General features: G+C 41.7%; 1 protein-coding gene across 1 annotated transcript in view; it reads right to left on the bottom strand.

The window, feature by feature from the left end:
• Positions 1–16810, bottom strand: part of COL22A1 (collagen type XXII alpha 1 chain) — a 208731-nt gene that overhangs the window by 132061 nt on the left and 59860 nt on the right. The window contains exons 5-9 of the mRNA XM_061996052.1: positions 9155–9278; positions 7396–7671; positions 6280–6360; positions 5574–5687; positions 4966–5001 (exon numbers count right to left, since the gene is read on the bottom strand). Of these exons, the coding sequence (XP_061852036.1) occupies positions 4966–5001; positions 5574–5687; positions 6280–6360; positions 7396–7671; positions 9155–9278 (631 nt within the window). The remainder of the gene's footprint in view (positions 1–4965; positions 5002–5573; positions 5688–6279; positions 6361–7395; positions 7672–9154; positions 9279–16810) is intronic.

Consider the following 16810-nt stretch of genomic DNA (forward strand, 5'->3'; position numbering starts at 1 on the left):
ATAAACCTGCAAATGTTGTCAAGATTTTACAGACACTATTTAAAAAAAGGAAAAACCCCATTGTTTTCATTCACACTAAATATTCATGCTCAGCTCACTCCAGCCTCCCACATAAAAGTATGCAATGCACACAGTTCATCTCCCTATTTGCTCAAACAAAAGACAGGAACACAAAAAACCCCAGTTGCAAACACAGAAATTATGATAGGTGGTGGAACAGAGGAGTGGAAATTGGAGAAGCAAATGCATAAGGAGGAAAAGAAAAATGATCCAAACCCAAGCAAACCCTTTCTTTCATTTGTCCCATATAAAGAACGTGAGTGAAAGGGATAAAGAATCATAGAAGATGCATCACTTTATAAATATTCATCAGATACAGAACTAAAAGCAATACCAAAAACTGCCAAGTGCAGGAAAAATACCTGCAAAACACTTTCACATGCTGCTCTGCAGTCACGAAACTGGAAGAACAACCAGATGAGGATACACCCATTACTAAGACTAGTTTAAGGCTATGTGCAGTATTGCCAGCAGTTCCTTCACAGCCCAAGGGGTAGCTGGAGAGCAGAGAGCTCTGACCACACATCCCTACCTATCTCCTGCAGAAATAGATGGTGCTGAGTTCCTCATCCATTACTAATAAATACAATGCCCTCAACTATTGGTATCTCCTACTGTCTTTTGCTTGTAGGGAGTTTGGGCACTTTGAATTTAGTGTAGATGTGGCATCAAGCAGAAAAAGTCTCAGACCTGGAGTAGGACCTTCCAGTACCACAGAAGCATTAAGTCCAATGACCCTTGCACAACCCTAGATCTCCCCACAAAAGCCACTGTAGGATTTCATTTCATGGCTCTATTCAGTTTTTCCTGATCTGTGCATCCCCAAATGTGCTTTTCTTTCTGTAACCTTTATCATTCTTTTGCCAAAAGAAAGACACCTCAAGTTTCATGTATGTAAAAACAATGTCACAGTCATCTCTCAAGTCACTTAAAGTACATTGAAACTCCTTCCTAATTTGGGGGAAAGATACATATCTATCTGTCTAATACATTTGACTTCACAAAGTTCCTAAAAAGGCTGGTAAACAATGTAATTTCGATGATGTGGACACAACCACATCTCACAGAGAAGTGATTTTCTCTAAGCTCAGATCAATAGCAATGCTGGAAGACAGCAGAAGCCTGTTAAACACCACCTCAGTGCCCCAACCAGCCAGTCTGGCTGCCTCCAAACAACACAGCATGCACAGTAAGTACAGAAGGAAAATAAACTAGATTGGGCTGGCCTTAGCACCTAAAATGTATCAATAGGACCCAGTCTTAGGCATCTTAGTCAATTCTTCCAAAGCTATTTCCTGCCTTCCTCTTCCCCAATATCATCCTTTACTACATCCTTGCAAAACATCTATGTTGCATCTCCATGCATTACCTTCATTTTGGCAGCATGGATGATTGAGTCAGAGATGTTCATTTCTGAGGGATATTTTCACCTTTTCTAACAGCTGCAAGTGCTCCTGTTTTGCCCTGCCTTCAGAGATTTAAATTAGAGAAGAACAGAAACTCATTCATATTTGGTTTAGATATTTCAAATAGATATACTTTATATATTTCAAATACTTCCACTGGTCAGACTTCATGATCTTAAAGGTCTTTTCTAACAGTAATGACTCTATGAGAAGCCTGTCTAAACCTCCTCCCCTAAAAGGAGGAATATGCTCAGGATAGTAGAGCTTGAACAGCAGTCTCTCCCTCTTCTACACTGAGAGCTGACAACCACATTCACTTAATAGACCCTCAAACTGATCTTTTATTAAAGAGGACAGCAAGAATCATGCAACCATTATTCCTTCTTTGGTTAGAGTGAAAAAAAACACCATCTATTACCAGTCTAAGTAAGATAAAACAGAACTAAAGCTTAAAATTGTCTTAGCTTAGAGAAGCAGCTTTACAGTCCTCCTGCCTTTATCAACCTCACCAAAGATTTGTTTTGGGGCAAAGGTGGTGATTTGATTCTTTTTTAACCACACTTCTGTCCCTACTAGTATCCCCTAGTGGGAGTCATTTCTCAGGTGACTCCCACCAGCTGCGTGCTGTTTGTCTGATACAACTGAACCAGCTGCTTTCCTGGGCTCTTACAGGGCCATATCATCTCTCCCAGGGCATTTCTCACTATCAGCCTGTAAAATGTTTTCTTATAATGTCAAGAACCTGCAGCCTACAGTAATGTCCCTTGGGCCTCAGCTATTTAGAGGTAGACTTCAACTCTGCAATTCATCTCAAATAGATTCTCAGCAGTGATGATGTCTATAAACAAAACAATACATTTTGACTCAGAGTCCTGATGTCACTCTGTTCCCATTTTTTTTTCTGATAATTTATATCCTTATTCATTTGCTTATTCTCATCTCTCTGTTTAGTCAATTAATGCTTGGTCTTTTCTTATGCTGTACTAGATTGTTAGCATGCTTTAATCAAACCTAAGACTACAGTAGAGTTCTCATGTTAATTTTTTTAGTGTTTCTTGAATCCCTGTCTCTTGTATTTAAGTAGCAAAATATCAAGCTTTGATATTTATTACCTTAAAAAAGCCTTACAGCCCATCTCATTAAACAGTAATGAAGGTTTAAAACATCCTTGCATTTCAGAAATGAGGAGCCAAGTTGAATGGTTCTAAAATATATTCATGGACACTTAATGCAGAAGCCATTCACAGTTTTCTGGGGCCTTTGCCTTTCCTTAATAAAGTATCAGGTGGTAATATTGGGGAACTGCAAATAACATTCACTTTCTTCCCCATGGCCAGCATTTTAGCCTGGGTAGCTCAGTAATGTTGCAGAGAGAGAGAGAGGAGAGATTAGTTCCTGCACATAGAGCAGGGACTGTGACAAGCTGCTCCTTGGCAATAGCGATGCAGTAACTGCTTTCAAGGGCAGTATACATTATTTAATCACATCTTTTCAAGACAAGAGCAAAACCTATTACTTGCTTTATTTAGCAGATAGAGAAGAAAAGTTATTTGTCCTAAATTGTTCTCAGAGTCTGGATTTAAATGGCATCATCCCCAGCTCCCTGAGACTGTGACAGTCCTGCCTTGACCGAATGCAAGTCTGACTGCTACAGCCAAGCCAAAGTCACACACATCTGCAGAGCTCCTCAGCAACCCACCTGCATGGATGGGACAGCAATGGATCTGTCACAGAAAACGTGTTGATGTTGTGCCTGGATATACAGTGGTTTGCATTCAAGAACTATCTCCTGTACCCCAGCACGTTGCACACTGCAGACACCCTCAGCAGCACACAGACCTTGTCAAAGCCGTGAAAGACAACGGCTTGAGGCCACGGGGTGCTTTTGTTATTGTCATCATCGTCCTTCTGCAACCTCCTCACAACAGTCATGGCTCTGCCATTCTTCAAAACATCCCATCATTATTTAAGCTGTCACAGATTAAAATAGAAGTTGCTATTTATGTATGCATGGAAGCATAAGGAAACATTTTCTGCAGTTTCAGTCAGGCGCATCTGAGCATTAATGTGCCCGTGCTCTTTCATGCCAGCAGAAAACATTCTCCAAAACACAGCTCCTCATCATCCAAAACTTCTCCTTGCACACCAGGCCTTGCCAAATAAAAGCACCACACGTTGCTGAAGGTGTCTGATCTTCCAAGACCATGAGATTTCTCCTTTTCCCTCCTACAATAACTGAGTAACTGTTGGTGGGGTGCAACTCCTTTATTCACCAAACGGGTATAAATTCAGTGATTGAATTTGTGGAAGTGATTCACATTCAAATAGTTTTGAATTGTTCCATATTTTTTTAATCACAAAGATGATGAATCTGGGAATCACCAATGCCACCAACTTTCACCTCTCTAGAAACATTGTGAATCTTTCTTTTCTTCCACTTCAAGTGTTCCCTTTAAGTCAATTGTCTCTCAGCTCTGTTTCACAGAATCACAGAATGGAAGGGGTTGGAAGGGACCTTTAGAGATTATCTAGTCCAACCACCCTGCTAAATCAGGTCCACCTAGATCTAGTCACTCAGGAACACATTCAGAAGGGTTTTGAAGACCTCCAGAGAAGGAGCCTCCACACCCTCCCTGGGCAGCCTGGGCCAGGGCTCCTTCACCCGAACAGTAAAATAGTCTTTCCTTAAGTTTAAAGGGAACTTTTTGTGTTCCAGCTTCTTTCCATTACCTTTTTTATTTTTGTAACCAAGTACAGAAGGAAAATGTGTGTATGATGAAGGCACACAAGTGAATATCAAAGAAGCTTGCAGGATATACATGATAATACAGAGGCTGCATTGGGAAACTTGAAGGACTTATCACAACCACCGTCTTACCCTGTTATCTAGGAAGAAGACAGCATGTAGAGGAAAGTGAACTATATTTAACATAATCACTCAGTGTTGCTAAGGATAACAGATTGTGACCAAGCCTTTACCTTAGTTCTCAGGAAACTTTGTTGAGTGTAACTGCAATGCTGCTGCCTAACCTATAGAATCACAGAACAGTAGGGATTGGAAGGGACCTTTAGAGATTATCTAGTCCAAGCCCCCTGTAGAAGCAGGTTCACCTAGATTGGGTCACAAACCTATGGATAGAACCTATGGATATCTAGCACTGCTAAGTGAGGCACAGGACAGAAGCAGCACATGTTTTTCCAGGTGATTTATCATGAAAGCTGTACATGACCTAGTGAATAACACTAACTTACAAAACATCTGTTTAGAAGGTACAGGAAAAGATCTTGGAAAACACTTACTCTAAGTATGACATAAAGCAGCAACAGAGAAGCTTGAATGCAAGCCTAGAGCAGAGGTATGTGGTCCCAGGCTCAACCAAAACTGTACAAACTCAGTCTTGTGATAAACTGACTCATCTCTCAGAATCCCCAACTTACTGTGAAACTGCCTTTTTGTTGCTGTTTTTATTGAACAAGTGAACTAGCACATATTACTCACCTTTTGACCTTTAGGACCAATTGGACCTCTTTCTCCCTAATAGAAAAAAAAAATTGTTAGTCAGACTGAACTTCTCAGTATCCAACAAATCAAGAGGCAGACACTACAATAACTGAGGACAATGGAAATGTTTACAGGTTTTACTGCAGAGTAACACTGACATGGCCTCAAGAGCATGATGAAGCTGGCTTCTCAGAGGTCCCAGTCACAGCAAACTAAGCAAGTGAAGTGCTTTTAAAAGCTATGTGACTTTCTAGATGTGGCTATGTTTGCCTCCAGAATCTCTTCCTTTCTAATTAAAGAAAGATGCACATAACTGGGCTGGATAAGAATAGCCACTTTGTTTTCAAGGTTGTTACCAGCACTACCAGTGTGATCAAAATTCATTTGAATTAGGTAAAGAGAAAACACCTGGAAATACTGTCATTATCTTTACAGACATCCCACCTGTGAATAACACATGCCTGGATCTTTCTATGAAGTGCTTTCCATCTCTAGTTCACAAACAAACACAGCCCTTCTTATAACTCAATTGCACAGTGTCATACCCCTATTTCCAAACCTTTTTCAACATGCCTCAAATGAAACACTCTCACGTCAATACTCACCTTTTGTCCAGCAGCACAGGAGCAGTTGAAAGTCTTGAGGTGGCCAACTTGCTCACTGCCAACAGTGGGCCTCACTTCCAGGGGAGGTGCTTCTGTCAGGACTGTGACCTGGCACTGCATCCAAACACCCAAGGTCATGACAAAGCATTCAGTGCTTCTTCCACCCACTTCATAGAAACCACATGGGCATTATTGGATAACGTACAACTAAATGAGTCCTGGTGAGGAATCAAATCCCACAAAAGCCATTCATTTAAGCAATGGGGGAAAATGTGGCAAAATGAACAATAAATCTTTTTAACCAAGATTGAGAAGAGTGATAGGAGGGTGGAAGTTTCTAATGAGAGCTGGGCATAGGAAACTAAGCAGCAACTGGCAATGCTTTAGCTCTTCCCAAATAAAACCAGTGGGAAACATGTTGAATATTTCATGATGTATTTCTGTTGTTCTATCATCACTTCAGGGTTTTGTCTCCCCTGACAGTATGACAAGGAAAAAGCAACTTGGAAACTTCAGATTCCTCATACTCATTGCTCTGCTGTGGTCTTCGTCCAGAGCTGTTACGTTACCAATTATATAGTTAGATTTCACTCACAATCATTAAAAAACTTATAATCCCACACTGCCTGATAGTCCCTGATTTATGTAAAAGAATTCAAGGAAGAGTGTTCATGTGAAAATGAATAAATGACAAAAAGCAGCTTACTGGTCCAGAGGGAATGTCACAGCAGGTCTCCAGCTCAGCGTGCCGAGAATCACAGTAAATAACCATCCGCTGAAGATCAAACTGGAAGACAAAGTGAGGCAACAGTCTCAGAGACAGTGAATTATTAAAGACCTCATGTCCTTGTGCTTGGATACAAACAGTGCAGATGAATACAAACAAAAAACCAGACGAGGCTAATTTCACAGTGATTCTATGGATCCTGTAGTCAATATCTACCTCTCTCTATCAATAACGGACCGATATCTCCGCATGCTCCAAGAGCGCTGAGCTAATGAGACCCTGAACATGCCCATTAAAATTCTGGTGCAGATTTTCATGCAAATAAGGAGGTATACTAATCCTCATGTCCTGGCCAAATTTCTGCCTGAGAAGACATATTCTGATAACCTCTGTCCTTCCCAGAATTTCATCTAGGCACAGTTTGTTTTTCTCCTGTTGTGCCTTGCATCTTCTGGCCATTTACCCCTGCGTGAGAAACGCTATTAGCACATTTAATATGCACATTCCATCCATTTTGTACAACTAAGAAAGATTACACAAGTCTCAAAACACCAAACATGCATCAAGTATACCAAATTAATACTGCTACTGGACAATCAGGTCCAACCTGCAGGTGTCAATTGTGGTTTCACCTGAAGTAAGAGTCATCTAATGAAGAACTAAGAATATATCATCTAATCTCCTGAGTTAACCAGTTTTCTCTTTTCTCCCACCTCTTCCTATCACAGGTAGAAACATTCATAATGCCAAGATCAGACAGCAAAAGACTTTTCCCTGTGTAGTTGAGTACCCAGTTTGATGGTATTCATGGATGTTTATACTGATTTTAACTTAGCACATTGTGGGACTAGATAGAAAGATGTAATGAATTTCTCATTTTTAGGCCCTATTACTGAGATACTGACAATCTCACATAAAAACACAGCAAGTCTTGTACATGATGAGATGCCAGTCTGTCTTAGCTAGGTACTACAGGTAAACATTCAGTGATGCTGCTTCACTAAAAAAGGTCAAGAATCACATAAACCCCAAAACCCATTCACAAACCCAGTGCTGAAGGTTACCCCAGCTCTAATTGGCAGACGCAGTACTTACATCAATGGGGACACTGTCATACAAGCGTTTGCCAATCACAGTCTTCCCTTGAATGTCGATATTTTCTCTGTCTTCAATAGGCAGCATCTGCACCAGTCTGCAGTCTATGTAAAGTGAGACAGCCTTTGACTGAATGCTGAGGGCAATTTTGTGCCAGCTGCGGTCAAAAAGATCACCGACTCGTTCACTTCGGAAGACCACTCTGACAGCGTCCTTGGTGAGCCCAACGGCATTGTACTCCACAGCTTTGTTCTCTCCATCCAGTCGGATTGAGACCTGCAAGCACGAGTGATTTTGTTTAGGAAGTACAAAGACTTCACTCTCCTCCTGCCTGCTTTCGATCAGGACTGACACCCCAAAGTCAGGGATGGTGCAATATGTGAGGAGAAGTGCCAACGAAGAACCGAGGGCACAGTTTTGTGTGAGATAAGGACAAGGAGCCTACATCTGGTTTAATAAGAAGGGACAGGGAACAAGTTTGGTCATGGACCCATGACCATCTAAAGCCTTCTCTTGTGAGTACAATCCTTGATATGGTTTCAGTACATGTCACCTTGATGCTTCTCAGGCAATGTTTGGGCATGGTTGGGTGGTAGCACATGTCAGGGACACCTACACAAACGCAGATGGACAAAGTCGAACCTGTTCTGGATCTCTCTATTCTGTGCACTTCTCTGTTACTTCCCACCAGGCTCTATGCTCTTTAGTCCTATCATATGTCCTCAACAGTCCCATGGGGCATGAACAAATGCCTCATTGTCTGGTATTAAACTAGTCTGTTGAGCTGTAGCACTGTTCACACTTTATTTCTGATGCTTTGAAGAGAAAACTGCAGCTATACCCCTCCCACTGTATTGCAAGATACAGAGCACGTAAAAATAGGCTTTTGAAGACATACTTTCAGTTCATTTACAAATTTATTTCCTTTTTAATCAGTTACCAGCAAGCAGCAAGGAATGGAGCAAAACACAGGGCCAGGGGAACAAATAATGCATCTGCAAGCTGAAGCACTGAAAGCAGTTTGGCCCCATCGGCACCGTGCCTGATATAAGCAGCCCAGGGTAGGCTGACTCCAGATCTGACCCAACATCTCCATACAGCTGAGCACCACGCTGGCTGGAAATGCCAGCTCAGATCAGCATTAGCTCAGAAGTGTCTGCAGTCTGATATCTATGCAGGTCTGCAATGTAGTGCCCAAACCACTACTGACTTCACAAGAAACAAGGCTCACGAGGCTCTAAGGCACTTCTGGCAACACGGTTTAAGGCACTTTTGAAAATATTAGTGATAATCTTGAGTGTTTTTTTTTCTCTCCACATACAGGCAGCTCAAGTCTTCAACTGTCTCCAAGAAATACCAAGGGGTGTACATATTCTCAGTTTGCTGGAATGCATGTAGCTCAATAAATCACGTTTCATTTAACAAAGTGCAACTGATAATATTTTTCATATCAGCTTTTCACTATTTAGCTGAATCCTCAAACTGCACCTATCCTTCACTGTGAGTTCCCCAAATCCTTTTGAATAGAACCAAAGTAATGCTTTATGATTACCTGGCTGTGTGAGCTCACACTGACAGCCCAGTGTAGGGTCATGAGTAATGCCATCAGCACCATGTTTGTATTGAGTAGAAAAATATATAACCCATCCAAACCACTCCCCCCTCAAGCACAACTGAACCCCTAAAACACAGTATGTTGCTGAAAACACTTTATATATGAACAGACTGCTGTTATTGCGTGATGCAAAGGGCTTCATACCTGTGGTATGCCATACTTGTCAATAATCTGCCAAATATACCAGTCTTCCTTCCTGGAAGCCTTCCGGAATTTGAAGGTAGTTACAAAGGCATATTCATCAGGAAGACCTTGTGGAAATACATCCCTGGCATGAGGAGGGGAAAAGAGAGCATATATATCAAGCTTAGCAGTGAAGAGCAGAACTAAAACTCTCTGCATGTCCCAGCAACACTTTCCAAAAGTATTATAAAATTCCCACAAAATCTGTTGGATTTGACAGCCTGCAGATTGGCAAGTTGAGCTTGTGGCTTCCAGGTGGTTCTGGAGGTGGTTTTCCATTCCAGTGGTGAAGCTCTCAAATTCAATAAGAAACAGTTAAAATCTGCATTCTAGGATCCATCATGTCAAAACAGTTGTTTTTCACTTGATGCTTCAGTTCATGCAATCTGTACCTCATTCTGCTCTTCTCCAGATAAACTGGAGACCCATGAAATCTGAGAAAGGGCAAGCACACCTGAAACCCTCTATAAACATACCAGGTTATAGTGACAAATATTGTCATATTTAACCCAAAACAGACACTACCCCTCATGCCTGTCCAAGCACATGTTCCTTGGCCTGGGAGAACAGAAGAACCTCCTCAAACCAAATATTGCAAACATATTGAGCAGACATTTACTCAGTGTGACACCATTATCCATGCCTAAGTCTGAAGTAACCAACAGCAGCACTGCTTGACTCAGCCCCAACATCACAACATACCACAACATGACCATGAAGGGCTGGACAAAAGGGATAACTAACCCAGTCCCATTATTTTTTTGTCACTAGACAATACTGGAGGCCTAAGAACAAGAAACAGAGAGAATAAACATATCCCCTCTACCTACAACTCATTGAGATCCAGGGGTCAAATTCAGAGACAGCTGCAATTTCTATATTAATGACTTTTTATGGATTTATCTTGCATGGACTTTCTCCAGTGTCCCCTTGAACTCCAGTAAACTTATTACATCCATAACATCCTTTGCAAGGAATCACACAGCTCTGCTGCTCACTGTATAACACCCTAACAACCTATCTCAGTTTTTATAAGGGACAACACAATTAACTCATTATTTTTTCTATTTTTTAATGCCACTCATGATTTTGCAAACTTTGTTTATAAAGTCTGTAAGCCACTTCTTTTCCCAGCTGTAGAGTCCCAGTTAACTTCATTGTTCCTCATGTCAAAGCCAGTCTGCTCCTCTGATCATTTCCAAATCAGACCTTTCCTAAACATATATTTGCTTCCAGATATCCAAGCAGTCAGGCATAAACACCCATTAGAAAGTAAAACACAACAGCAGCTATTAAAGAGCAAAACAGTGAAGGAAGATTCTCTTAAGGAGCATTTGACACAGTCTATCACTATGCAGAAACTGGCACAGATAGAAACACACAAAACTAGAAGCTTTAAATGATGTAAATATTCAAGATTTCCAAAATACTTTGTTCTGCAATTATAGCAAGGGTTGAAAGCCAATCTTTCCTATTGCCAAAATATTCAGTCATCTTTTAACCTGTGCTTTGAATTTCCTGTCCTTTTAGCCAAGTTAAAAACTCAGAGCACTCTGGTTTCATCCACTACTGTGGCTTTGGCTGTACCAAATGTCAATGCAGGCTGTGCATCATTGTAAGCTGGTATTCCCACTGGAGGACACAGGCATTCTCTTAAGTCTTCCAACACAAAACAAAACTGAACCAAGCTCCCACTAGCTCCTTTACAAAATCCTTCCCTTAGGAGAACTGATTAGGCTGTATCACTTCTTGGTACTCCCTATTCACAAACTAGCCCTCCCTGGTTGCAGATCTACCTCACACCAACACCTCAATGGCCTGAAAAGAGCCAGACACTCCCTCCCTTCCAGACAAAACAAGAAGTGTGACAGTTGACACTCCTGTGACAGAGTTGCCATGGAGAATACATAAGGCATGACTAGGGCACTGAAAGCCACCACTGATTTTTGGCAAGAGAGTCAAGTCAGTCACATCAGCCCTCCCAACAGGGCATCCCATCAGGCTTTCTTCACCATTGCCAGGCCTTAGTGCAAATTTCCTGTCAAAATTGCTTCATACACTCATTGTGCCCAAGTTTGTCAAAGAAGATGAATCTCCCAGCTTTCAACATCACTGACAGTTTGGGCTGTTTTCCTCCATCCCTTCTAGAAACTTCAGCAAGCTGTCAATGTTGACAGTTGAAAAAGGCATTGTTTACCAATCCACCTGCTTGAGCAAAAACCGTGGACAAAAACTGTTCCACATGGGAGTGCTGCCTGTGGGGGCATTTCCCTGTGGCTCAGCTCCTTGGACTCTGTCATTTCAGCACATATCGTCTCTCATCCTCACCATCACAACAGGGCTTGATGAGCTTCCTCTCTTTTAAGATTGTCATAGTTTAGGCCAATCCAGGGACAAAAGACCACCACTAGATTCAAGTACCACAGACTTCAGAATGGCCAAAGGGCAGGGAGCGCTTAATTGCTGCTTATGGTCCAGGACAAAACAGACCAGGCTACTCGGCTTGGGGAAGGAAACAGAAAATTATTTCATCCACCATCAACTAAAACAGAACCATAAACCCCAAAACATGACCGATACAAAACAACACAGAGTGGTACAATGATGAAGAGTACAACCAGCCCTTTAAGACCACCTTCTCCCCACTCCTCCCCTCTTCCCCAGCTCAGAGCCCTGATCCCAGTGTTTTTACCTCCTCCCCCCTGAACAGCTCAGGAGGACAGGGAGTGGGGGTTTCAGTCAATCTATTCCTGATAGCTTCTGCCATTTGTCTCTCTTCAGGGCAGGTGGCCTCCACACCAGTTCTCCCTGTAAGTCCATGGGGTACCTCACACACACATCAGCCCTGCACGGGCTGCTGCAACATGCATTTGTCCCAAAAGCTGCAGCTCCTCTCTGCCTCTCGTGTGGAGCTGCTCTGGCCAGAGGTGGATCTGAACCCAGGAGCCAGGGGAGAGTCCAAGAACTCTTTCCCAGGTCTGCACTGCAGCCCCCTCCCTGTTTCCAAGCAAAAACAGCTCCTCACAAAACCATGACAAAGATTCTGATTCACATTTTGGGCACCGACAGCACTACTGAACTAAGACTCCACTTGCTACAACCAAACAGTGAATGAAATGTCCTGCTGCATGAAACACAAGCTGAGAAATGGCTCCTCATTTCATCCAGTGGTGGCTCCAGGTCGCAGAGTCACAGCTCTGGGAGTGCTTTGCTCTCTTGCTGATTTGTAATATATTCGATACATGCTGCATTTCCTTAATGATCTTCTAACTCTGCATATGCAGACATGCTTGATTCCAAGCACAAACTAAAGGCAGTGGCTGTAACTGTGGCATAACTGCTTTGCTGACCAGGGAGGTAGGTAATCCCCCAAGATACCACATTTACCTTGGGCCTCACTAGGTTGTGAGGCAAATCTGGAAAAGCCAATTGCTGGCCTCTCCGCTAACACAGTCTTTCTGAAAACTTCTGAGCTTGGAATGGGAATATCATCAGGAGAGCTTAAATTCAAGAAGGGTCTTTAGATGGTTAATGCCTACAGAAATAAATGTGAGCTAGGTACCCAAATAGCCCTCTGATTCTGACCACATCTCATCATACAGAGGCTGACAAATGGCCCATCAAGTAGATTTAAACTGATAGAAAGCTATAATGACCTGTCACCCTCAACTGATTTTTAAAGGTGCGGAAGAACTGTGTGCAAGTTCTTGACAGAGAAAGGCTTCATGCCAAAGTAAAATCTAAAGACATTCTCACTGCTCTGAGGATAGGATAAAAGCTGTTTCTGAAGTCCTTAGTCCCTGCATTTTTTACAGAGATGCATTACTGCATAAATAACAAAAACTTTTTCTACAAGTTTTCATTTATTTCCTCACTAGAAACTGATCTCCATCTAGAAGTTCAGCTTTACTTAGGAATCCAAGGACAGGATTTGCTGTCCCCAGAAATGTTTTATTTCCTTCTTTCACCCAAGGCTGAATTGAACTGATGATCCATATTATGGAGCTTTGCTGGATGCCTGGTACCTACAGGGAGCACTCTGCCAGCTCCTTGGTCTATAATTCTGACAACAGGATAGATTGCAGTAGAGGCCCTTATAAAACTCCAAGACAAGAAAATCCCCCAGTGCTGCAGGTTAGTCTAAGAGTTAATTAACCCAGCTACAAGGTCAGGTGAATCACAACTTCTACAAAGAAAAAATGATAACAGACAGGCAGAAGATCCATTTAGCATTTGCCCATTTTCAATATAAAGCCTCCTTCTTACATGGTTTTCTTTGGCATAAGAGCCTCCACCTGTGACAACCAGCATGAGATCCTTCATCTATAACAATAACACAATGGAGAATCAGTTCTCATTTCAGATACTCAATGTAACAGCAATTAATAGGGTGTCTCCATTTGGTGAAGAAGAGCATAATTAATGTATTTGGGAAATTTGACCACTTTTACAACAGCTAGAAACTGCTAATCTCAAATGTAACTCACTAAGATCTGAGAAACAAGGCTGGAGAAAGGCAGCTCATTTCTACATGCACCACAGCAGCAGATGCTCTGGGAATAACAGGGGGGAAAAATACAAAAGAAAAAAAAAAAGGAAAATTGAAAAAGGAAAAGGCTACAGAAAAATTGTCACAACAAAGAATCAATCCCACATCATACATCCCTGGCAGACAAGTTTTTTGGCCTGTGCTTTAGAAACCTCAGGGATGGAACAGGTAAAACCTCACTAGGTAATTTTTTCCTGTCTTTCACTGTCCTACACGCTGCAAAACAAAAAAAAAAGGCTATCTTAAATCTCACTTGCTGCAGTTTAATCTTCCTGAAAAAAACCTACTTTCCTCAAGGAACTATGGGAATGACTTGTTCACCTCTCTTTGATGCAACCTTTTGTATGTTTATCAGCTCTCTCCTCAGTCTTTTACTCTCTAAAGACAAAAGAGCTATCAGTCAATCCACTTCAGTCATGCTTAACCTTCTTTACCTTGTTAGGAGTCTCAATCCACGTTAGTAAATAGTGGTCAGGGTCCATTTGCTAGCTAAGAGTGCAGTTCAGCTGAATGCTGCCTTCACAGTCTCTGGCATGCTTCATCCTCCACACCAGGTCCAGGCATTGGCTCGGATAATATTGCTTGTCATCAGTCAAAACTATCTCGACATGTGCACATAAACCAGCAAACAGCACAAAGTATATGGGTCTAGCACTTGAGGCCCATGAGTTCAACCTGTTTCACTGGCTAGTAAAGAAGCCTACAAAACTACTAATAGATATATTACTACTAACTTCAAAGCAGATTTAGACAGACACTGCTACTCTTCTAGATGACAAGCACTTGACTGGCAACAAAAGTCATGAGATCAAACAGGGGCTGCAGAGAGATCATTCAGCTGGGAGTCTGCTCTCATCCCTTTATTCAAGCAAGAAGTTGTGTGTCTCATCCCTAATGCCAGGACAGTATCTTAGTCTTTTTCCAACTCCAGCACCATGAGAACCGGTGGGATCACTGGTCAGGTCTAACAGCTGCCTCTGGTATGGGGAAATCAGTGGGAAAGGGAAAGACAGGGTTAGCAGAGTGGGAGAGGGTGCAGCACTGAATTACAAGTCCCAGACTCACTGAGGGTGGAAGTCACTTCTTGAGATCATCTGGTCTAAAGAAGGTTTTTCTTGTGTTCAGATTAAATTGCATAACTTTAATTTGTTCCTGTTGCTTCTTGTCCTGTCAGTGGATGTGACTGAGAATGTTCTGTCTCCAACTTCTCTGTTTCCATCACACATTGGATAAGATCCCTCCACTGAGCCTTCTCTTCTATAAGCTGAAGAAGCTTAATTGTCTCTGTTCTTTCTCATATGAAATGCATGTTTGAGAAGAAGTAAGGAACAAAGAAATACTCAACTGAGTTCATGTTTAGGGGAAGATTTTGGTAGCTTTGTGTAGAATTTTCTTCTCTGTGGAGCAGAACAAAAGATTAGACCAGGACAAGAGTTCATGGAGAAACCCAAATCAGGTAACTGAAGTCAAAGTTGATAGCAGGAGACAGAGTTGCCAAACACACCAAGGCACCCCTGCTCCGAACAAACCAGGACACAGAAACTGGGAAAGACAATATTGTAACAATATAAAGAGCAAACAGATCATGACTAGGACCTAGGTCAAACATCAGAAAGTTCTGTGAGGTGGCTGCTGAGAACCAAGCCAGGCTGAAACCAGATCAGGTGGGAGAAAACTGAGGAATGGGCATGGCCAGGAGAAAGGCTCTGAAGTCAGGACTACAAGGAATAGATAGGAGAACAGAACAAGATAGTGATACAAAAGCTTAACGTTAGCCATGATGGCAGTAATGAGAAAGAGGACTTAGTACCCAAACCCAGAAATCTGGGGCACAGCTTTAGCCAAAAGGACAACTGAGGAGCCACGAGCAGACAGGACAGCCCCAGCACCCAGGACATTGACTGTGGTCAAGTTCCTGGCTATTGTGTTTGCTTACTCACAGGATACTTCACCACAAATAGGAAGAAAGTTCATAGTTACAGGCTTCAGATCAGAAGATGAATAGGCACATTTCCCAGATATCTAAACTGGCACTTCATAAAAAGTACTACTGCTTATATAAAAGAATCCTTTAAGCAGATAATAAAGTGAATTACATATATTACTCAGTTAATGATTTCACATCTAATTATGAGCTGTTGCTCTTGGTTGCTAAATACTGCTTGAGGTTATCTGCAAGACAGGACAGATGTTTTTGTTTTGTTTATTATTCCAGTTATCAGTTTTGTGCAGCTTTGTAAGTTTTCATTTTCTGTGAGCAATGACTCTATATGCACCATCTCAGAATCCTGACATCCAAAGGCTAAAATGAACCAAATATGCAAACACCTTCCATGGTGTTACAACCATTTGGGTTCATTCCCAAACCACTGGAGTATGGAAATTAAAACACAAAAGGCTGAAAATAAGAAAGTTCTTCTTCAATTCCATGTTTCAGTTAATCATTAAAAAGGAAGCTTAGTCATTTCAATCTACTAATTAAGGATGTTTTACTTCTAATTGTCCTGGGCAACAACATATTCTACTTATTTTAAGAACAACAACAAAAAAATGTGTACAATCTGAGCAGATGGAAAGTCATCATAGCTGGCTGGTCTGCCTTCACTGTGAAAGCAACAGAAACATCAACAACAAAGTAATTCAACCCTTAATTTGAAAATGAACAACTCTCTAGAATCTGTGCTAACTTGCTGCAGTATTTAACTATGTTCATCGTTAAATGTGCTTTTCTTCCATGCTGTTTATTTGATGTCATGAACAGACAGCCACTGACTTCTAGTCTACCACTAGTCTTAGCACCAAAGACTCTCAAACACCAACCTTTTTTCTCTCCGAGGTTCTTGCAGAGAGAGCAATCTCCTCAGCTATTAACCACTACTTAATTTTACCCGACTACACTGCAGCTCTCGAATTTCTCACTATTAGACTTGCTTCATGGGTCTTTAAACTTTCATTCACACCATTCCTACCTATCAAATTATGGGAACAAGGGCTCGACATAGCTCCAACTTTTACTGCTTATACACTCAATGGTTGCACTAGTCCTCCTTGTCATAGTATCACCCAGA

The sequence above is a fragment of the Colius striatus genome, chromosome 4, assembly GCF_028858725.1.
Source record: "Colius striatus isolate bColStr4 chromosome 4, bColStr4.1.hap1, whole genome shotgun sequence".
NCBI lineage: Eukaryota > Metazoa > Chordata > Aves > Coliiformes > Coliidae > Colius > Colius striatus.